This window comes from Bos grunniens, chromosome 27 (genome assembly GCF_055505025.1).
Source record: "Bos grunniens cultivar Pamir isolate PY7600 chromosome 27, Bosgru_T2T1.0, whole genome shotgun sequence".
Lineage (NCBI taxonomy): Eukaryota > Metazoa > Chordata > Mammalia > Artiodactyla > Bovidae > Bos > Bos grunniens.
In genome coordinates, this window is record NC_141191.1 from 38,786,190 (window position 1) to 38,807,953 (window position 21,764).

The 21,764-nt window shown below is 54.3% G+C and overlaps 1 protein-coding gene across 4 annotated transcripts in view; it reads left to right on the forward strand.

Moving 5' to 3' along the window:
* IKBKB (inhibitor of nuclear factor kappa B kinase subunit beta) overlaps window positions 1-21,764 on the forward strand; it is a 52,663-nt gene that overhangs the window by 22,227 nt on the left and 8,672 nt on the right. For 3 of the 4 annotated variants that reach the window (XR_015156240.1, XM_086380442.1, XM_086380441.1), the window contains exons 6-15: window positions 9,628-9,716; window positions 10,754-10,843; window positions 13,537-13,661; window positions 16,970-17,077; window positions 18,244-18,373; window positions 18,606-18,800; window positions 19,354-19,468; window positions 20,071-20,194; window positions 20,738-20,889; window positions 21,054-21,115. Coding sequence is in view for 2 of the 4 variants with exons in the window: in XM_086380442.1 (XP_086236568.1) it covers window positions 9,628-9,716; window positions 10,754-10,843; window positions 13,537-13,661; window positions 16,970-17,077; window positions 18,244-18,373; window positions 18,606-18,800; window positions 19,354-19,468; window positions 20,071-20,194; window positions 20,738-20,889; window positions 21,054-21,115 (1,190 nt within the window). In the remaining 2 variants the exon portion in view is untranslated. Of the gene's footprint in view, window positions 1-9,627; window positions 9,717-10,753; window positions 10,844-13,536; window positions 13,662-16,969; window positions 17,078-18,243; window positions 18,374-18,605; window positions 18,801-19,353; window positions 19,469-19,568; window positions 20,195-20,737; window positions 20,890-21,053; window positions 21,116-21,764 lie in introns of all 4 variants that reach the window. The other variant, XR_015156241.1, reaches the window with a different exon arrangement.

A 21,764-nucleotide genomic window follows, 5' to 3' on the forward strand; every position in this document is an offset into this window, starting at 1 on the left:
TACTTTTTATTTAAAAGAACAGCTGTTCACATAAGATTAAATGAGCCATCGGGGGTCAGATAGCAGCTCTTGCCGCCTGTTAGCAGCGTGGCTTTCGGCACATTGCTTATTTCCTTTAATGGATCTGTGTTGAGCTGTGCCGGGTCTCCATTGCCGCACTCGGGCTTCCTCTAGCTGCGGCGAGTCAGGACTGTTCCCCGTTGCGGTCCGTGGGCTTTCCACTGCAGCATCTTCACTTGTTGCGGAGCACAGGCTCTCGTGTGGACAGGCTTCAGCGGCTGCGGCACTCAGGCTCAGTAACTGTGGCTCACAGGCTTCGTTGCCCTGAGGCTCGTGGGATCAAACCTAGGTCCCCTGGATTGGCCGGCAGACTCTTAAGCACTAGGCCATCAGGGAGTCCCCTGTTACTTCTTAAGGGTAGCAGCTTTATTTGCTGAGAGACGGACACATAGCTTGCCTTGTGAGAACCGTCAGGAGGTAGGGCAGTTGCCATGTGCTGGTCCCTCCTGTCCTTCCCCCAGCCCCCCAGCCTCCCCTTTTGGAAAACCTCCGCTGTCCTCAGTTGGGCTGTGACCCAGGGCTGAGGTCCGGTGAGCCAGGCGGGTGGCCGTCTTCCGGGATGTCCCTCCCCGGAAGTGGCTGACCTTGCTCAGACCACCGCCCTTGCCGCCTCCTGGATGCCGTCCGGCCACCTGGCTGGGGGGTTGCTGATAAGCTCAGATTGTCCTTTCAGTCCCTTTTCTGATTTGTGTACGAGATTCATAAAGTTTATTTCTCTTGCACAATGTCGTCACGGAGCCCAAGTTCAAAGGGTTTCTGGGAGTTCCTCTCACATAACTCTTTTGTATTCTGGAACGTTTCCTGAGCCTGTTTTGTTCCAGTTAGTCCCAAGGGCCGACCCACGTCCCTCTGTGGAGCTGCCCTTCTGGTCCCTGCCAGGCTGACCGCAGATACGGCCAGAGCCCACCCCTGCCCCGGGGTGGGTACGTGGCCCTCTCTGGAGGACTCCTTGTTCTTCTTGTTCAGTCTCTCAGTCGTGTTCAACTCTTTGTGACCCCATGGACTGCAGTACGCCAGTCTCTTCTGTCCTTCAGTATCTCCCAGATTTTGCTCAGATTCATGTCCACTGAGTGGGTGATACTATCTAACCACCTCATCCTCTGCCAGCCCCTTCTCATTTGACCTTCAGTCTTTCCCAGCATCAGGGTCTTTTCAAATGAGTCAGTTCTTTGTTTCAGGTGGCCAAAGGATTGGAGTTTCAGCTTCAACATCAGTCCTTCCAGTGAACACTCAGGATTGATCTTTAGGATGGACTGGTTGGATCTCCTTGCAGTCCAAGGGACTCTCAAGAGTCTTCTCCAACACCACAGTTCAAAAGCATCAATTCTTTGGTGCTCAGCCTCCTGTACAGTCCAGCTCTCACATCCGTACATGACTACTGGAAACACCATAGCTCTGACTGGCCGGTGACCCCTACTTAGCTTTAACCTCTCCGGTGCCACTTGTCTCCCAGAGATGCCCACACAGAGCAGCATCAGGATGATAGACACAGGCATTTCCCAGGGAGCTTCATGTTGCCCGAGAAGATCTTGCAGAATGCACATGAGCAAGTGAGCAGACGCCCAGGAAGCCTGTGGGTGAGCCCATTTCCTGTGCCAGGACAGGCGAGCCTGTTAGAACATTGCGCTTATGCTGCTGAGAGGTCTGGAGACAGGTGCTGAGGCAGCTGGAAGTGATCTGTCTTCCACATAAAGCGACCTTAAAATAGCTCAAGGAAGTTGTAACTCAGTGGACTCATTATCCTCTGGAAAACATTGCCATATGTTTCCTTCTGCCGGCTGACAGCAAACTCCTGCTTGCTCTAGAGGCCCGGGTCTCTGCTGCCTCGGGTGGGGACTGCCCACGCCCAGGCCAGCCGGATGGGACAGTAAGCGATCCCTGGGCCCTCCTGGACCTTGGCTCTGCACCGATCTTGGTTCTCCGGGCGGCCGGGGAGTGGTGGTGACCCACTGCCCTGTCCTTGAGCCTCCAGGGCCCCTGCTCGCTGTCCCGTCTGTGCTTTGCTCTCTGAGTCACTGTCTCTGTTCCCGTCGAAGCGTCTCCAAGCAGGTGTCCAGTCTGTCCACCTCACAGGACAGGGAGGGTTCCAGAGGGAGCGCAGGGCTTTCGGGACTCAGAGCCCTGGCTTTCTGCTCTGTTTCCTTTCATTGTGGCTTTTCTTGCTTGTTCTGTTGAATACCTACGTTCTGACTGCACTGCTGATTGTCATGAAAGGTGACTACCGCATCTCAGAAATTCAGATTATTTGTATATAGAGTACCTGGAAAATCGTAAGTAACCAGGTTTAACAAACATAATCAGAATGAAAGAGCTGCTCTCAGACCTGGCCTTCCCCACTCCCCCAGCTCTGCCTCCTCGTTCAGGGGCCTTTCCTCTCTAGAAAACCAAGGTGACTTTCTGGGCCTGCGTGTCCTCAGCTTGAAATGAGCACGTGGACTGGGTGAGCCCCAGGGTCCCTTCTAACTCTGAGTATTGCATCGTCACTGTTTGGTTTTGGTTTTCAGAAAGGCCGCCCAGAATGTCTCTGACGTTCGCTGTGCTGCCCCAGCCTGACGGCTCCCCGGGGTCCCCTGGCTTCTCCCTTCCTGCATCCTCTTCTTGGAGCTTCGTCTCGATGCTGTCTGTCTGTCTGTCTGTTCTTTCCCCCACCTGTGTGTCCCTCTCTGCACCTGGTGACCGCCCGCTGCTTCCAGTATCCGTGTGCCGGGTCTTTCTCACGACATCTCAATCCAACTGCATCTTCTCCCAAGTCTGTTTTCAACCCTGACCTCCATCCTCAGCTCCGAATCCACGTCTCCTTGGTGCTTCTCCCTGAGTCACTTCCAAGGTGAAATCCTCGACGTCTTCCTTAAACCCGATCCCTTCCTGAAGTCCTCTGTCTCATCCCTGGCCCCGTCTTCTGCCAGTCACCCGGACATGGGTGCCAACTTTGAATCTCGTCTCTTCTCAGGATCTGCCCCTCTTCCCACCCCGCGCCCCAGCCCCCTGTTTGAAGTCTCCAGTCTTTTCCTTCGTGTGTACACCCTGCTTTCCCTTCCTGTGCCCACTGCCTCCACTCATTCAGAGTCATTCTAGCACCTCACTGTCCTGGGCGCCCATTCCCACTGACTGATCACTCTCTTGTGCTTCTGAGAGGACACGTCCGTCCCCGTCCCCCGCTAGGTCGAGGCCAAAGCTCATAGCCTCCCGTCTCTCCTGATTCGCTGCGGCCCATTTCAAAACCCGCCCTTCAGTCCCCTCGTGAGCCTCTGCCCATGCCCAGCTTTCAGAATGCTGCGCCGGCCCCTCCCCTGGCCTGCCCCTCCGTGGGGACCTCCCTGGCCCAGCGAGCAGAGCGGGCCTCCCTCTCGGATTCTGCTGCCCTCATGGCCTCCTCCACCCAGTACTCTTGTTGCATGACCTCTGCCTGTCCTCGACAGTAAGGACTGACCCTGGGTTTGAGGCCTGTAGACCAGATTCAGTTCAGTTCAGTTCCATTCAGTCTCTCAGTCGTGTCTGACTCTCTGTGACCCCACGGGCTGCAGCACGCCAGGCCTCCCTGTCCATCACCAACTCCCCAAGCTTACTTAAACTCATGTCCATCGAGTCGGTGATGCCATCTGACCATCTCATCCTCTGTTGTCCCCTTCTCCTCCCGCCTTCAATGTTTCCCAGCGCCAGGGTCTTTTCCAAGGAGTCAGTTCTTCGTGTCAGGTGGCCAAAGTATTGGAGTTTCAGCTTCAGCATCAGTCCTTCCAATGAATATTCAGGACTGATTTCCTTAGGATTCCTTTAGGATATGAGCCATGCCGTGTAGACCAGATTATTTGCGCAGTAAGTGACAGAAATGGTTCGATCCAGCGGCACATTTTCGACAGCTGCAGCCACACAGAAGACACTTGTTCAGGATGGCAGGATGAAGAGAGGGTGACTCTGCGCTTCCCTCTCAGCACTGGCAACACCGCCCTGCCACCTCGCTCGTGAGTCACAGGCTCTCCTTTAGCCAAGAACCCATTAGAGGGACTGGATCTTTCTCCACACCTCCGCACTTGGCCTACCAGCCCGTCTTGCTTGGAAAGCCCAGTGACATCAGAGCGACTGGCACTTAGTAGGCTCACAGCCAACTTTTACTGAGTGAACAGATGTCCTCTTGCCCTTCTCCGTCATGGTGACTTAAACCACCGACTGGTGACTGTCTCTTCTGTCTCTTCTAACCCGTGTGTCAGCTTGCTGGTCTGTGATCTTTAAGTCTTATGAACTGTTTAATTTATTTATTTGTTTGTTTTTGGCTGCGCAGGGTCTGTTGCTGTGTGCGGGCTTTTCTCCAGTTGCAGCGAGTCGCGCTCCTCTGCAGTGGGGTGCGTGGGCTTGTCACTGCGGGGGCTTCTCTTGTTGCAGAGTGTGGCCTCTAGTAGCTGTGGCTCACGGGCTCGGTTGCTCCACAGCACGTGGAATCTTCCTGGACCAGGGATCGACCCTGTGTCCCCTGTACTGGCAAGCGGATTCTTTAACCGCTGGACCACCTGGAGCGTCCCTGGTCCATCGATCTTTGCATTTCCTCCCCGTGGCGTGTATCCCGAGCAAGTGTACCCTCAGGAGAGCTCAGTGGTCCCTTTCAGCTCAGGGTGTGGTCAGTAGGCTTCGTGGACAGTCCTCACACAGCCGCTTCTCTGCATGGGAGTCTAGCTGGTCCTGTCTGTTCCCTCATCTCTGGAGCGTGGTTTGGGATTCTGGCTCATCAGTGAGAACTCCGGAGCGGCACAGTCTGCAGTTGTATGTCCGTGTCTCCCTCACGAGCCGGCGGGAAGCTGGAGTCCAAGACCTGGGTGCCGCTCCTGCCAAGGCCCCAGGAGGCCGCGGTGCTTGATGCAGACCCCCCGGGGCAGCGTCTGTCTGAGGAGGTGCCGCTGCATGGGGTAAAGTCCACACAGAGTGCCACTCGGCACCTCTTTCCTGTCACGGGACCGTGGGAGTGTGCAGCCTGCAGGCTCTCATGCTTGTGGGCCACTTTTCCAGTTTTATGCTCTTGCAGTATCTCTGTTGTTAGGGGCTTTGACTTTTAAGAAAGTTTCAGACACACAGGTATTTCTTTTTTCCATCTCAAATTCTCATGTTCCATCTAATTTAAGTCAAATTAAGTTCTCTCGCCTTGAGAAAATTCTGATTCATGACACGGGCCTCCCCCCCCCCGCCCCGCCCCGTGGTCCCGTTCTGTTAAATAAGGCATAGTCAGACCGAACTGAGCCTCTCAGGGACTGATCCTGGAAGGGGCGCTGCCACCGAGCCCTTGCCCGTCAGCGTTTTGACCATTTCACTCAGTGTAAGAAACCGCGTGTTACAACATACACAGGACTGTCAATATGCGTATGTAGTGTGCGTGTGTGTACAGTAATAGCGTGTATACGTATGCAGTGTGTGTATATCACACACACACTATATATAGGACTGTCTAATTCCAGGTTTGACTAGGTTGACAAAAAGTATTGAAAACGAGGGACTTCCTGAAATGAGAGCTCAGATGTGTTACGAGCAGTGGCTTCAGCATAAGCAGAGCCCGCTGTTAACAGGGTCACCGGCTGGATCACCGGCTTGGCCTCCGTCTTCCTAAAGACCCGGGCACGGCTCTCGAGCGTCGTGGCACTGAGCTGTGCCCTCCATCTAATGTGAGCGCTCTGCCTCCCAGGGGCTTCTCAGGGCACCTCCCTGCTCGTCCTCCCCCACGTCACTCTCAGTGGGACATTCACGTCTACGTCACAGGCCTTGCCTTAGCCTGGGCGTTCCTACTTGTTCAAACTACAGTGAGCCTCAACGTTTCACGTACCCTGGCCTTGGACAAACGGAGCCCCGCCTTTGTGTTAGAACCCCTGACACTCATGTCACACAGCCGCACGGGCCCTGGGGCCTCGGGGGCTGAGCAGACACACCCCGTCCTCCCCGCAGGTGCTCCCCGCTGGCGTGAGTTCACGTGAGGGGAGGCCGTGTCCCCGTGTGCAGGGTCGTGCCCAGACGGTTATCAGAGCCTGTTTTCACACTGCGCTTTGACCCTAGTAAAAGTCAATAAAACCAAAATGAAAGTGCTGGTGAGAAGCACCAGGCTTTTTTTTTTTTTGCCACGCCCCATGGTACGTGCGATCTCAGTTCCCCGACCAGGGATGGACCCGCACCCCCTGCAGTGGACAGGCATCTGAACCGTGGCCATGATGGCCAGGGAAGTCCCCCAGCAGACAAGGTGGGTGGCATATGGGGTGTACCCTCTGAGAGCAGTGGGCATGTTGCTTCATCTGGACGTTTGTTGGGCCTAAGTCAATCTGCTGTGCCCAGTTGTGAAAGCAAAGAAGAGGGAACAAGTGTGAAATGTTGAAACTCTACGGTCAAAGGCTGGATTTAAGGGCAGACTCAGTGAGAGGTTTTGCGATTTCACCTAATGTGTGGCTGGAATGCCCCCGAGAAGGTGGAAGTTGGGTGTTTAACTGTCAGGGGTTTCCCTGTATTTTCAGAAAACACTCAGCACGAAGTCTTCACACAGCATGTCTGGCCCCTTGGGCTCTGCGAAGGGTGTCTCCTCCCCCTTGGGGTGCACCCCTTCCCTGCTACGCCCTGGCCCAGACCCTTTAGTAAACTTTTCTTAGTGTGGTTATCGCTTTTGCTTTTGACCTTTTTTTGCCTCTAATAAAAAAAAAAGAGGTTCACGCCATTACAACATGGACATCCCTCTGAGTCAGGTAATATAAGCGTAGATAATTTTTAATAATTGCCAGTTATACTGTGGATTTCCCATGATTCCTTTAGCCCTTCCCTGATGGGTGACTTTTCATTAGTCTCTAATGATCTCACTTGACACTGCACAGTCCGCACCCGTGTTTGTAGGTGATGGTGCTGTTGGCTTTGTAAGCTGGATTGCCAGAGGCAGAAGCAAAGGGTCAGACGATACGTACGTCTTAAAATGGAATAGCTTTTGCCATGTTTCTTTCCCCCAATTGCACAGCAGTTATTACTCCTTCCAGCGATGTAGGGAGTGCCTTTCACATCTCATCTGAAATTCCTTCTGCTTGAAGAAGTGAAAAGGCATGTTGTTCCCTTCATGCGTGCTTTGTGGACGGCCAGTGAGCCTGAGCGACTTCGTACGCAACCGCGTAATTGCTTGCGGTCCGTGTTTCATTTCTACTATAAGCTCCCCTTTCATGTGTTCTTTGCCAGTTTTTCTACTGGTTTGCTTTCTTTCTTTGTTATTAGAATGGTCTTTTCTTTAGTAAATCACTAATTGCTTAGTTCTATTGATAGTAGATAATATTATTTTTAAATGTGCCTAAGCTCGGAAAATAAAAACATGGTCATTTTCTCTTGAACCCCATCCTCAGTCTTTATCCTTAATCCTTCTGGCCTGAATCTAAAATCCTGGGAAGCACCTGTCTAACCCACTTCTTTGGGTTTTTTTATGTTCCTTTAAAGTAAAAAAAAAAAAAAAAAAGTTTTTTTTTTTAATTTGGAAAAGTAACATAACATTATGATTCTGAAAATAGTAGTGTTGCTTCCCTAACACCTGCGTTGCTTTCTTACTGGCTTGTAGGAGTTTTTGTCTGTAGATGCTTGTTTTTGGCATATGTGTTACAGATATTTTTTTCCCCCTTTTTTGGTCTTTTGCTCTTTGTATAGTATCTTTTGCCATAAATTTTTCTTTCTTTCTTTTTAAGTGAAGTGTAGTTGATTTACAATATTTCAAGTGTACAGCAGAGTGATTCGGTTATAGACATGTGTGTGTGTATGTAGTTTTCATTCTTTTCCATTATAGTTTATTATAAGCTATTGAATATAGTTCTGTGCGCTATACAGTAGGGCCTTGTTGATTATTTTATGTTCTGTAGTGGGTGTTTATTCATCTCAGACTCCTAGTTTATCCCTCCCGCTTCTTCCCCTTTGGTGACGGTTAAGTTTGTTTTCCACCTCTGTGAGTCTGTTTCTGTTGGTGTGTAAGTTCATTTGTATCATTTTCTTTTAGATTCCACAGGTAAGTGATACCATGTGATATTCATCTTTGTCTGTCTGGTTTGTTTCACTTACTGTGATAATCTCAGGGTCCATCCATGTGGCTGCAAGGCATTGTTGCGTTCTTTTTCACGGCTGAGTGATACTCCATCGTGCGTGTACCATATCTTCTTCATCATTCATCTGTTGATGGATGTTTAGGTCGCTTCCGTGTTTGGCTGTTGTAAATAGCACTTCAGTGAATGCAGTGGTGCGTGTATCTTTTTGAATTAGAGTTTTATTAAAGATAGTAATATACGATTCATCTGGTAACTTTATTTTTAGCTGTTTAAGGACCCTCAGTACTCTTTTCTCTAGTTGCCACAAACTTTTAAAACCTTTTTGTGTTATTTGTTTAGCTTTTTTTTAATGCCATATAGTTTTCCTCCCATGACGCTTTTTTTTTTTTTTTGCTAAATTTATCCTGTGGTACTTTAGAATTTTTGCTGTTAGTGTGAATGGGATTTTTTTTTTCCTTTCAACTGGATCTATGACAGGGCAAAAACTGTTGATTTGTATCTACTTGTTTTGCTTGCAGACAACTTACTACATTTTCCCCAGTTTTTAGTCTATTGAGTCTTCTACGCTTAGAGTCAGATCATTTCCAGATAAAGATCATTTTATCTCTTTCTAATACTTCTTGTTTCTTTCATCTGTGGTACATCCAGGTTGTTAGGACTTCTGTTAAAACCTCTCTTAGGGGTAAAAGCCACATCCTGATGGTCTGAGCCTTGGCCGTCCTGGCTCACGTGGTCACGTTTGTTCTTCACAGCAGAGGCTGCGGTAGCGAGTGAGCCGGGTGGTGCGGGCTGCTTTCTTGTCAGCTAGAGTCTGAGCGCTTTAAAGTTGGGAACCACGTCCTCCCTTATTTCACGGCCCTCAGAGCCCAGCAGAGGACGGGGCACATGGCAGACGCATGCTGGACCGGCAGATGTATTGAAGGCGCCCCCCATTCTCCCCTTCTAGGCACCCTACCCAGCTTCCTCCCTGGAGGCAGCTCTGCCCTGCATCCTCTGCATCCGATGACCAAGTGCTGTCTGCCCAGAGGGCCCGTCTCCCTTGCCCACCCTGCAGAATTTACTTTTCGAGCCTCTAGACCAGAGAAGGTCCCCGTCTCAAAGTTAATCAGCACCTCCTGGAGGGCTTGATAGAGAGCAGACTGCCGGGTCCCCCCCCCAGTTTCTGATTCACTCCACCTGGGGCGGGACCCGAGGGTTTGGTGTTTCTGTGTACCAAGTCTGATGCTGCCGGACTGGGCTGTGCTGTTTGAGAACCGCTGCTCGAAACGGGAGGTGGTGACCTCGTGGATGGAAGGCTCGGAGTTCTTTACCCGAACCAGGCAGATTCTGGTGCTGGCCCAAGTTCTGCTCACGTAGCCAGGTCTCCCTCCCTTCACTGGCTGGGCGTCTGTGGGCCTGTCCCCCACCGCCCCCGCTGTGAGCCCCTGCACGGAGTCGGAGTGTGTGTCCGGGACACGCAATAACCATCTTTCACTGGGAAGGCAATGCCGAGTAAAAGGCATCGTCCAGGCTTAACGGGAACTCACTCCCCTTTCCACCCTCTCAGCCTCTGCACTTCGATACCTTCATGAGAACAGAATCATCCATCGGGATCTGAAGCCAGAAAACATTGTCCTGCAGCAAGGGGAGCAGAGAGTGAGTGACCCTGCGGGCCAGCCTTGGGGAGGGGCGGGGGAGCGTGGGCTGAGCAGCTGGGGGCAGGCAGCGGGGGCGAGGAATGCGCTTTGCGTGCCTGCTTATGTTTGGGTTTCCTTGCTCATGCGTTTGCTTTGATTCTCTGGGAGTGCTCTTTGAATCGAAACAAAATCCAGCACCAAGTTCTGGCTCGCAAGTTGACGCCAGTTTGAACAGACCACATGTTAACCATCCCAAGATGCAGGAATCTGATAAGAAAAATAGTGTTTGTCTTCCACCTGCCACCCCCTCCAGCCTTGGGGCCTCGCACTTCTTGGAAACAGATGTTTTTTGTTTTCCGTTTGTTTGGGAGCCTCAGCTTTTGAAGCTCACAGAGAATCCAGCTGTAGGTGGGTTCTGGACGTGGCCGAAAGGATGTATTTGGAGCTGGCCCGGTCCAGCCTGCAGTTTCCCCAGAGCTCTCAGGGGCCCCCCCGCTCAGGTGTGGGATCACCTCCCCGCAGGGCTGGGCCATGTTTGTTCAGCTGGGTGGCGAGCAGGGCTCAGACGAGTGGAATGCAGCCGCTCAGCCGTGGGCCGTCTGATCTCTCCCCCGCGGCTTCTGTCAGCGTAACCCACGCCCGTCCTGGCCCTCACCTCTGTCCCTGTTCACACCCATTCCCGGCAGTCTGTCGGAGGTTGGAGAATTTAAGGTGTTTACTGAGAAGGAAGCCCACCTGGTCCTTCGCGTCACGGCAAGTCCAGGGTTCGCAGTCCCGAATTCGGGGTGCGTGGTCACCGAATTCTGACCTTCCTCCAGCAGGTGTTCGCCAGGCAAGGGGGGACACGCGCCTGGCGTTTCTGCGTTGTTTCTTTTGCCTGAACCTACCGCGTCTAGGGCATTCTCCTGCCTATTTGGCGGTCCTTAGGCGCTTGGGGTCTTAGGACTGGGAATCCAGAGATACACCCTCTGCGCCAGCAGAGGTGATCAGGATTCTTGAAGGACAGCGGACTCGCGGAGCCCTCAGATGTCTCCCCCTCCTTGATTTTTCTTCCAGTTAATACACAAAATTATTGACCTGGGATATGCCAAGGAGCTGGACCAGGGCAGCCTCTGCACGTCCTTCGTGGGGACCCTGCAGTACCTGGTAAGAGGCGGGTTCCCAGGTCTGCGCATTAGCCTCTCTCTGGAGGCCGTGGCCGCAGGGCTCTGCTTCCTCCCTCACCTTCTGCCGTCTGAGCTTGCCGGCTCTCTGGATGACTCCTGGATGCACAGGAAACACTGGTGTGTGAGGTCAGACTCCTCGTCCTCCCAGAGGCCCAGGCGGGGCGCAGTCATCCTCTCGCGTCTAAAGGGCTCTGCTCCTGGGCCGCGCGCGTCCCGTGACCCCCCATGCTGCGGTGTTCTAGCCCAGAGAGTTTAAACCAGGCTCCCGCTGCTCCAAAGGGCTCTCCGTTCCCACGCCACATCTCGGGGGCCACGAGCAGAGGGCTGGCTTCCAGCTCCCACCCTTTCTTCTTATTTGGTCTGAATGTTGTGGCTCTATTTGAGTCCCCCATTCATCCAAGAAATACTGACCACCTGTAGTTTTTCCTTTTTATGTTTTATTTTTTTTGTGGGGGGAAGCCACATTGCACATGCATATATTTAAGGCTTTTTTAAAAAAATTATTCATTTTAATTGGAGGATAATTGCTTTACAATAGTGTGATGGTTTTTGTCGCACATCAGTATGAATCAGCCACAGGCATACATGTGTGCGCCCACATCCTGAGTTCCCCGCCACCTGCCGGCCTCCCCACCTCATCCTTCCAGGTCGTCACAGGGCGCTGGCTCTGGGTGCCCTGCTTCATACATCAAACTTGCACTTAAATGTATTTCTTTCTTATACCAAGAAAGCCACTTTTCTTGGAACCCAGTGCTTCCCAAACCTGTTTTTCCTGGAAGCTCTTCCTCACGTCCTGCAGACAAGCTGCAAGCGTCGTTTTAGAGTTTAGGAAGAAGGTGGACGAGGCCCCGGTACACAGATGATGAAGCGGTTGGACTTGTGATAAGGACTGCGAAGGGAGAGCGCGGGATGTTGTGACACGTTAGGGGGACCCGGTGCTGGGCCTGCACGTCCAGGGACTGGGGGTGCGAAGAGGGAGCTCCAGGCAGTGGGGCAGCAGGAGGCGCCCAGAAGGCACGGCCGGAACCAGAGGAGGAGGAGGCCATCTCGGGTTGAGGCTGGAGAGGGAGGCGGGGGACAGGTCATTCAGAGCCTCGCTGGCTGCGTTAGAGACTCCAGACTTGATCCTGAAACCTCTGGAGGGACGGTGAAGGGTCTTGGGCGTGAGAAGAGTCAGGTTTACCTTCAGAAGAGACCACACTTGGCACAATGTGGAGGGTGAGCTGCAGGCAGCGGGCGAGTGGTATGGAGGCCGTTGGGGCGGGCTGGTCTGAGCCAGTGGGCAGCGTCAGGATGTGGAGGACGGCTCAAGAAGCGCCTGAGAGAGGGGCCTCCCTGGGGAGGTTAGGACTCCGCGCTTTCACCGCCAAGAGCCAGAGTTTGATCCCTGGTCAGGGAACTAAGATCCCACAAGCCACGCAGTGCGGCAGAAACAAAACAAAACACCAGCAAACAAACAAATAACAAAAAAAACAAGAAAGGCCGGAACAGGTTCAGCAGGACTTAGTGGTAGATTGCATGTAAGTGATGACCAGGAAATGTGGACTGAATAACGGAGTCTGCGGTTTATAAAAGAAAAATGAAAGAAAGTTGAAAGCCCCTGGGCTCCGTGAGCTTAAATAGCCTACTTGGGTCTTACATAAAAAAGAGAAGGTCCTTGTGAGTGCATCCACACTCCCATTAACCCCCGCTGGGCAGTGGATGCTGTCCTTTCATCCCCTGCTCTGGTGGGTAGAGGTTTCAGGGTGGGGACCTGGGGCTGTGACTCAGTACCTGTGCCCATGGAGCGGGGTCCTGAGGGTCCTGCCCTGTGTCCTCTGGACCCCTTGTCGGCTCAGTGCCAGTGAATGCGGGGCCTGAGCTCTGACCATTCGCAGGGCCAAAACTTCTGTCCAGAACCAGACACAGAGGCCGACCTGACCATCCCACGAGTTTCGTCTCGGCTTGTGGTCCTTCGTGTCCTGCCTGCCCCCAGCCTGGGCTCAGTCCTGCCTGCACGCCGCAGGGTCCTTTCCGGAACGTCTGCCCTCAGGCACCCTGAGCCGGCCCAGCCCCGCCTGTGCTGGGAAGCTTCCTGTCACCCTAGCCTGACTGCTTGGGCAGCTGGCCTTCACTGCTCGACTGTGACATTCTGTCCCATCGTGGACCACGTTAGGGGGTTGGCTGGCATTCGTTGCATACGCTGTGCCCGGGTTTCTGTGGCCTGGATCACTTCCCTTTGTGGCCCTGCACGGCGCCCGGGAGAAGGGTACACAGCACACCAAAACCCCCCTGCCCCTGCCGCAGGCCCTTCTTTCAGCCCCGGGACGGGATGAGATCAGAGAGTCTAGATTCTACCCTCCAATTCGTGGCCACCTCCTCCCTCAGAGCGGGGTCCAGGGAGTGTGGGGCAGGCCAGGGTGCTGGGCACCCCCCCATGGTGGCCCCTCAGCGCGGGGTCCGGGGAGCGTGGGGCAGGCCAGGGTGCCGGGCGCCTCCGGGGAGCGTGGGGCAGGCCAGGGTGCCGGGCGCCTCCACTGTGGTGGCCCCTCAGCGCGGGGTCCGGGGAGCGTGGGGCAGGCCAGGGTGCCGGGCACCTCCGGGAAGCGTGGGGCAGGGCAGGGTGCCGGGCGCTCCCCCGTGGTGGCCCCTCAGCGCGGGCTCAGCTCAGGTGTGTGCCCCCCGTCTCCGCAGGCCCCCGAGCTGCTGGAGCAGCAGAAGTACACGGTGACCGTGGACTACTGGAGCTTCGGCACCTTGGCCTTCGAGTGCATCACCGGCTTCCGGCCTTTCCTGCCCAACTGGCAGCCGGTGCAGTGGTGAGTGAGCCCCGGGCCCGCCCCCCGGGAGGGTGTCCCCTGCCTTTGCCAGACGCCGCCTCCCCTTCCCGGTCTCGTGGGGCGCCCCAGGCTGGGCCTGAGACCCCTGTGACCTGTGACCCCAAGGAAGTCCTGTTGGGACCCGGCGTGAGTACAGCCTGAGCTCCAAGAGCCCTGGATTCTGAACCTTGACAGCCCAGATCCCATCCTGTAAATGACTGCTCTGTGCAGGGCAGGAAGCCAGTGTGTTTACAGAGTGTGTGTGTGTGTGTGTGTGGTGGTAAACAAGCAAAGGGCACGTTCACAGGACAAATAATGGGACGTATGTACATGAAAGTTTATTGTGCACAAATATTACTGCACCTCAGTACAAATTTTCTTTTTACATACGGCAGTATACACGTTTCGGGGCTGTTCTCTCATATCATCCCACCCTTGCCTTCTCCCACGTAGTCCAATGGTCTGTTCTTCACATCTGTGTTTCTTTTGGTGCTTTGCATATAGAATCATTGTTACCATCGTAAATTCCATATATATGCATTAATATACTGTATTGGTAAAAGAATGAAACTAGAACACTTTCTAACACTGTACACAAAAATAAAGTGGATTAAAGATCTAAACGAAAGACCAGAAACTATGAAATTTGGATTTAAAAGCATCAGACAGTGGACCTGGTACACTGCGGAAAAGATATTTTCTAATAAGGAATATGATCAAGGTTTTAAAAACTACTCTGTATTTTTAAACTTTTCTTCTAATTGTAATACTAATATGTGGTTCATTATATACATAAAAGTTAATCATTACTGAAATGCATCATTTAAAAGTTCATGTTCCCTTGAACCCATTAGGGTTCATTCACAGTGATTCCTCGAGGGACCACACACTGAAACGATAGGACCATTGGCCAGAATTTTTTATCTCCAGTTTTAGTGTTTGGAGCAGTGCTAAGTTCTCGGGGTTCATCCTTCAGAAAGCAGAAGAGGGAAAAGTCATCCCACGCCACCTGCTTGGTATCCGCCCCCCCCACCCGCCCCCCGCCCCCCCACGCACGCCTGGCACTGTCGGCTTTGGGCCCACCTCAGGGCTGTTTTGTACATCCACAAGTGAGCGGCATGTATCTGCCCGCTGGCTCATTTGTGGGTTTCACCCCTTCTCGCCTCTTGATGACACCGCAGGCACGCTGCCCTGTGAGTACTTGTCCAGGGTTTTTACACTGAGAATTTCCTCCCGCCGCCACTAACATTCCTCCGTCTCCAGACTCTTCTCCTGTGTGCCTGTGTTTGTTCAAAAAACAAAGTAGGTTACCATACGTGCTCTCACAGAACCTGCCTTTCACACTTAACTCAAATAGCTCAAGGAAATCCTGGTCTATCCACAGGTATTTCCCTGGGTTAAGTTCCTAGAAATGGGATCAACATACCAGATTGTGCACGTGTTCAAGGTTTTTGGTTTGTACTAACAACGTGCTCCACAGAAAGTTTGTATAAATAACATTTCCACCAGGAACACGCAAAGGTCCTCTCCCCCTGCCCCCTTTGTGGGGCAGCACTGGCTGATGTCACGTTTCTCAGTATCTTCCTGGGAGTACCAAAAACACAGACTTTCTCAAAGGACACAGGTACTTACATCATGAGAATGTTTATTTGCAGGACCAAGACGTAGCCTTTGAAATCGGTTCAAGAAGAGTAGCTTTCTGTGACGCAGTCCAGTTCCGTCACCGTTTACACACCAAACACAGGAAAGGATGACCCAGGCTTGGTCTCCATGCCCGAGGGGCCTGCTGACGTGGCGGAGGGCGCCCTCCCGTGGGGACTGACGTTAGCACAAGCAGCGCCCTGAGCTGGGCTCCGTGGCACTGACTTAGCTCCTTGCGTTAACAGTCACACCGCATCATGCGACCGTCATGACAGTCACTTTAAACTGTCTATACATGCATTGTGTTTTTAACTCACCAAGGGACGACTGCAGTTCTGTTCAAATGTTGAGCGTTTCCATTATTTATAGCAAGGTGAATCAGAAGCCATCAGAACTAGAGGAAATGCCATTTGAAACCATCCCTGATGGCCCGGCTGTCTGCAGAGCCAGCCTCCCTCACGTTGCTGGGAGGCCAGGTGACCACTTCCAAGCACGCATCTCTGAAACCCGAGTTTGTGAGATGTGCCTGTCTGGTCTGCCTGTAATGCCTTAGGCAACTTTAACAATTTCAGTCTCATCTCAAACGGCAGGTAGATAGTAATTTCAGAACAAATGCAATTTGAGCTTTATTATTCTATCATAAAGCTGCTTTGAAGGACCAGTCTTGAAAATACATTTTAGGACCAGCCTAAGCAGTGAGCGTTTCACTCGGCGTCCTTTCATTTATCTGTGTGATTTCCCGTGGACAGACTTGAGTTTCTATCAGAACACCATCCCACCGTGTGTCATGACAGCCTGATTCCAGCAGGCAGGTTCAAGCCACACCCTGGCTCTTCCAGGCTCCGTGTTCTCCACGTGGCTCAGTTTACCCCCCCTGCCAATGAGACTTCAGGCTAAAGCATTTTCCAACTGAATCTTCCGTGTCTTTCTGGAAAGGAAGGACGCGGACATTCAGACGGAGTAGGAGGAGCACCTGTCCTTGGCTCCAAGTCCCTGGTTCTGTCTTTCTCTAGTGTGTGACCTTGGGCAGGTCGTTTCCTGACCTGGTGAGGGTTGGGGGTGGGGGACTGAAAACTGCCTACCCCACAGAGGTCTCGGGTGGAGAAGGCTGCATTCACTGTCAGCTCTTGATTCTCTGTGAAGCGTCTCAGAGAACTTGTGAAGCCAGTTTAAAATCTTTTTTCTTAAACACTACTTGAGATACATCTAAAGGGTCTCCTAGTTGGAAAACGTTAGTGCTTCACTTGCCTTTAGAAGTCAGACATAGCCATTGCATTTAGAGGGAAGTGCGTGGTGTGTGCAGATGGCACGTGAAGGAACCGTGGTGCAGATGTCCTGTCTTCATTCTCTGTGTTAGATGGAAAGTAAAAGAACAAGCCAGATGGGCCGGGGTGCGGTCAGGAGACAGCGGTACAAGCCCGCAGGTTCCTGACTCTCACCGGGCAGTACCGATGCCCTTAACCTCCCAAAGAAGCATCCCAGCGGGTTGCTGGGCCTCACAAGTGGTTCAATAGCCCCCCAGGGGGATCCTCTCTGGTTGTCAAATGGAAGGTCACCCATATAAGGGGCTGTTGGGCACCCGCTTACATCAGGGTCACTGCACGCAGCGTGACAGTACACGCAGCGTGAAGGCTACACGCAGCGTGACAGTCCCCCCACGTCCACAGGCACTCCAAAGTCCGGCAGAAGAGCGAGATGGACATCGTGGTGAGCGAGGACCTGAACGGGGCCGTGAAGTTCTCCAGCTCGCTGCCGCACCCCAACAACCTCAACAGGTACGCCCCCGGCCTCTCTTCCTCCTCCTCTGCGGCCTGTCCTTTCTTTCTAAAGACAGGGGTTGGGGCCGACGTCCCCGGCAGCTCTGACCCCAGGTCCTGCCATCGTCCATTTCGGTCTTAGCACGCCGTCCCCACCCCACCCGTCTGGAGTCACCTCCTGGGTTCCCAGCACCGCTTGTCGCCCTCCTCAGCCGTGGTGGCTCTGCCTTGCAGGCGTTTGGTCTGGCAGAGGGCTTACCTCCTGGTCAGCTGTAAGCCTCTGAAGGGTAGGGAATTGCCCCTTATGCTCTTTGCCCGTCCTTTTGCAGCCTGGCACTGTGTTACTGCCAATAAATAAACCTTTGCATTTGAACAGCATAGCAGTCTGGTCTCAGAACCAGAATATGAGCCGTCAGGTCATCTTACCAGAAACGGGAGATGGTTCAGGAGACAGCAGCCAGCAGCCCCATGTCGAGGCACGCGGCTCAGTTTCCATGAGTCTGAGGAGGATGGGGAGGGGGGTCCCCTGTGGAGGAGCTGAGCTGGAACTTCCTGGAAGGATCTGGACCAATAGGCAGGGCAGGTTGATGAAGAGGAAGGCTCTTCAAGGGGAAAAGACTTGGGGGCGGCCAGGGAGAGGCAGCGGGTAGTGATGTTGGCCTCTGGAGGGCTTCTGTTGGGGGGCAGGGAGGGGTGCTGGGGGTGCCCAGCAGTGCAGCGTGAACTCCTCAGACGCTTTCCAGGGAGCGACTGACAACGTGGATCGAACCGGCGGTGTGGGGCCAGATCGTTGGGCAGTGCTCCTGATGGGGGAGGGGGCTGCTCAGCACCTGGAAAGCTGCCTGGAGGGTCTCGCATGGCCCTCTGCCCAGAGGCCCCCGACGGGAGGGTGTTTGTGCAGATCCGATGGCGGGGGTGGGGGGGAGAGGTCGAGCCCCCGAGCGATTCATTTTGTTAAGGGAAGGCTCACCCTTCCTCAGGGTGGTTCAGCCTCAGGGACCACTTTGGCCCCGTCTCGCGATGGTCACATGGGGCGTGAGAAGCGTGTGTGCTTTTCGGTCCCCATGTGCGCTGGTAAGCTGGTGCTGGGCCTCATGCACGTGCACGCACACACGTGGGATGGGAAGCTGGTGCTGGGCCTCGCACACGTGCGCAGGTGCACACACACACCCCCGCCCCCTCAGCGTCCTGGCCCAGCGGCTGGAGAAGTGGCTGCAGCTGATGCTGATGTGGCACCCGCGCCAGAGGGGCACCGACCCTGTCTACGGGCCCAACGGCTGCTTCAAGGCCCTGGACGACATCTTGAACTTGAAGGTGAGCCTGCGCCCAGTCTGCCCCAGGCCATGGGCCCCCTGACCCCTGTGAGGGTGTGATGGGACCCTTGCTGACTGATGGGTCGTGAGGCCGTCGCCGGGGACCCACAGGAAGGGAAAGATTCTGGCGTGCGGACCCCAAGCGGGGCCTCTGAGAAGCCGGGCCAGCAGGAAGGCGTCCCCGTTGAGCCGTGTCTCCTGTGACCCTCCCGTGACCCCCCGGGTTTTTGCAGCTGCTTCATGTCCTGAACATGGTCACGGGCACCCTGCACACCTACCCCGTGACCGAGGACGAGAGCCTGCAGAGCCTGAAGGCCCGCATCCGCCAGGACACAGGCATCCTCGAGGAGGACCAGGAGCTGCTGCAGGAGGCAGGGCTGGCCCTGATCCCCGACAAGCCTGCCGCCCAGTGCCTCTCGGACGGCAAGGTGAGCCCGGCCTCCTGCAGGTGGCAGGTGGCCCGTCTGCCACACCACTGGGCAGGCGCCTGCCCGTTCCGAGGTGGGAACTCGAGATCCCGCGGGCTTGGTAGGAGACACGGATCGCCCCACGCTTTAGCTGTACCTTCCAGACCACTGGGAGTGCCTTTTGCCCTTACTGCCAAAGCGACGCTTCATTCTTCCACGTCAGCCGAAACTGTTTTTGACTCCCCTGTCATGTGCGGTGCCGTGCTGACCACCGCACAAAATGAGCTGCAGATTTAACACAGGGGAAGAGGCACTGGACAGTAAAGGAGATGGCAGGCATCTGAGTTATGCGGTAAAGACAGAGGATAGAGCAGGAGGTACTGCGGTAGATGAGGTGTGCATCAGGTAATAAGCGTAAAGGGAGCAGCCAAGGGCAGTAGAGGCCAGAGGCGCTGGGAGAGGCCTGGTGGGCTCCTGGCGCGTCCTGGCCGAGCATGCTCTGTAGTCTCCCGTTTCTTGGGGGACGGTGTGGTGGGGGGCGCGAGACCTTATTTTGCCTCTGGTCCCTTTGCAGCTGAACGAGGGCCGCACGCTGGACATGGACCTCGTTTTCCTCTTTGACAACAGCAGGGTCACCTATGAAAGCCAGGTCTCCCCACAGCCCCAGCCTGAAAGCGTCAGCTGCATCTGTAAGCACGGCCTATTCTTTTAAAAAGATGATCACTTATAGCTCTTGGGTCAAAGCTAGGGGGAGAGCCCTGGCTCAAGCGAGGGGTCCCCACCAAGCAGGCGAGTCCACCCGGTCCTCAGACAGCTGTCTTCAGTCGCACGTGTGAGGAGCAGCCCCGCCGGAGGCAGGACAGGACATCTTCAGTTAATTTCAACCTCATCTAAACAAAGGACAGAGAAGATGGCCCACAGGCTGTTGACCTTGAATCGCAAAACCATCTTATTTGTGAAGTTGTCTTTGTACGTTAGTAATTGATATATGCACAAGATAGCAAAAGGTACAATGGAATAACACGGTGAAGAGTAAGCCCCTCCATGTCCCCAGTTTCCCAGGGAAAACTGCCACCAGACCTCTGAGTCTTCCTTCCAACGTGTCCTGTGTATCTGTAAATTTGGACGTGTGTGTACCCCGGGGCGCAAATGTGAGCAACAGGAAGCAGGCTCAACACCCAAGGCGGTTGTGTAATAGCCGAGCCGTTACAGAGCCAGCGGGCTCCAGGGGTGGGATGCTGTCGTCCACCGCAGGCACTGCGCCCTGACGGTCGCCTGTGTTTCCGTTCAGTGCAAGAGCCCAAGAGGAACCTCCCGTTCTTCCAGCTGCGGAAGGTGTGGGGCCAAGTCTGGCACAGCATCCAGGCCCTGAAGGAAGACTGCAGCCGCCTACAGCAGGGCCAGCGCGCGGCCATGTAGGTGCCCAGCTGCAGGACACCGCGTACCGAGTGCCCAGTGCCTGGCCGTGGGGCGGGGGCCGAGGCGGGGGCCCAGGGTCAGCCACCGTCGGGAGGGGCAGGAGGGAAGACGCTGCTCTGGAAGGGCGGGAAGCCGTCGGTGGGCGGGACGGAAGGAGGGCCTGTTATACCCAACAGGCACATGTGGTCAGTGCACGGGCCAGGGGTGTGGACAGGGCGGGGGGCAGCCGGCTGGAGGGCTGGCCTGGCTCCATTGCGGGTAGGCCACCCTGCCGGGCCAGGCTGACTCCTTCCCCAGGTTGTGGCTGCTCTGGGTTCCTTTGCGTGGCACTTCACCTAATTCTAGTTTCGAAGCAGAGCCTCACCCATCGCCACGGGCCAGGAAATTGTCGTGATGGATATAAGTGGCTGCTCTTGTTATGATTATACTAATTACAGCAGGGGCCTGCCAAGGTGTTGGAGGCCACTTTTATTATTGTCCAGGAAGTGGTACCTGGATCCCAAACATGCCCGCGGTGTGTCTCTCGGGGGCCCCTGCAGGATGAATCTGCTGCGGAACAACAGCTGTCTGTCCAAGATGAAGAACTCCATGGCCTCCATGTCTCAGCAGCTCAAGGCCAAGCTGGACTTCTTTAAGACCAGTATCCAGATTGACCTGGAGAAGTACAGGGAGCAGACGGAGTTTGGGATCAGTGAGTGTGTCCTTAGCAATCAGTCTGGAGAGACCATTAAACTCTTCTTTCTCAAGTATTTTTTTTTGGTCCTCTTATAACGGAGTTCCTTTTTACTTTCTTGGTTTTGGGGTGTTTTCATTTTATTTTTAACTTTTGTTTTCACCTCCGTGTTTTTCCTCCAGCGTCAGACAAGCTGCTGCTAGCCTGGAGGGAGATGGAGCAGGCCGTGGAGCTCTGCGGACGGGTAGGAGGCTCCCTGGGGTCCCCAGCCTGGCCAAGGGCACCCTCTTCCCTGCCATCTTTCCCCTTTCTCACTGAGTGCTCGGTCCAGCTTCTGTGTCAAAAATCACATTTTCCTCTCCAGACTCTCTGCCCTCAGCTAGCACTTGCTGGAAGGTAGGGGGTGCCAGGCAGAGGTCCCCAGTGTGTCTGGTCCAGGAGCCACACAGATCTGAGTCAGGCTTACGACGTGACACGTCCCGGGGAGTGCAGACCTCTTCCCGCGAGAAGGGCCTTTGCATAAAGGAGCAGCACTCCACCATGTCAGAAGTTGCCCTGACTTCCTCCTCGGGACGCTGAGCCTGTAGGAAGGAACGGGTCTGAAGGGGCAAGTCTGAGGGCTGTGAATCAGATGCCGCTGAAGTGTTGATCGTGAGGCCAGGCAGGGAGGCGGGGTGCCCCGGTGGACCTTGCTCAGGGGGAAGCCTGGGCCCCAACGCCTTTTCCTGGACTTTTCCACCATCTATCTGCCCAGTGAACTCGGGCAGGGAGCCTCCCCTCCGTGTCGAAGTGTCTGTTTCTATAAATCGGTGCCGATGCCCCTCGTTCGAGGTGGGTGACCCCTTGTTCGGGTGCAGGGACGTGAGCCACCACGCCACCCCACCGCTCCCCCC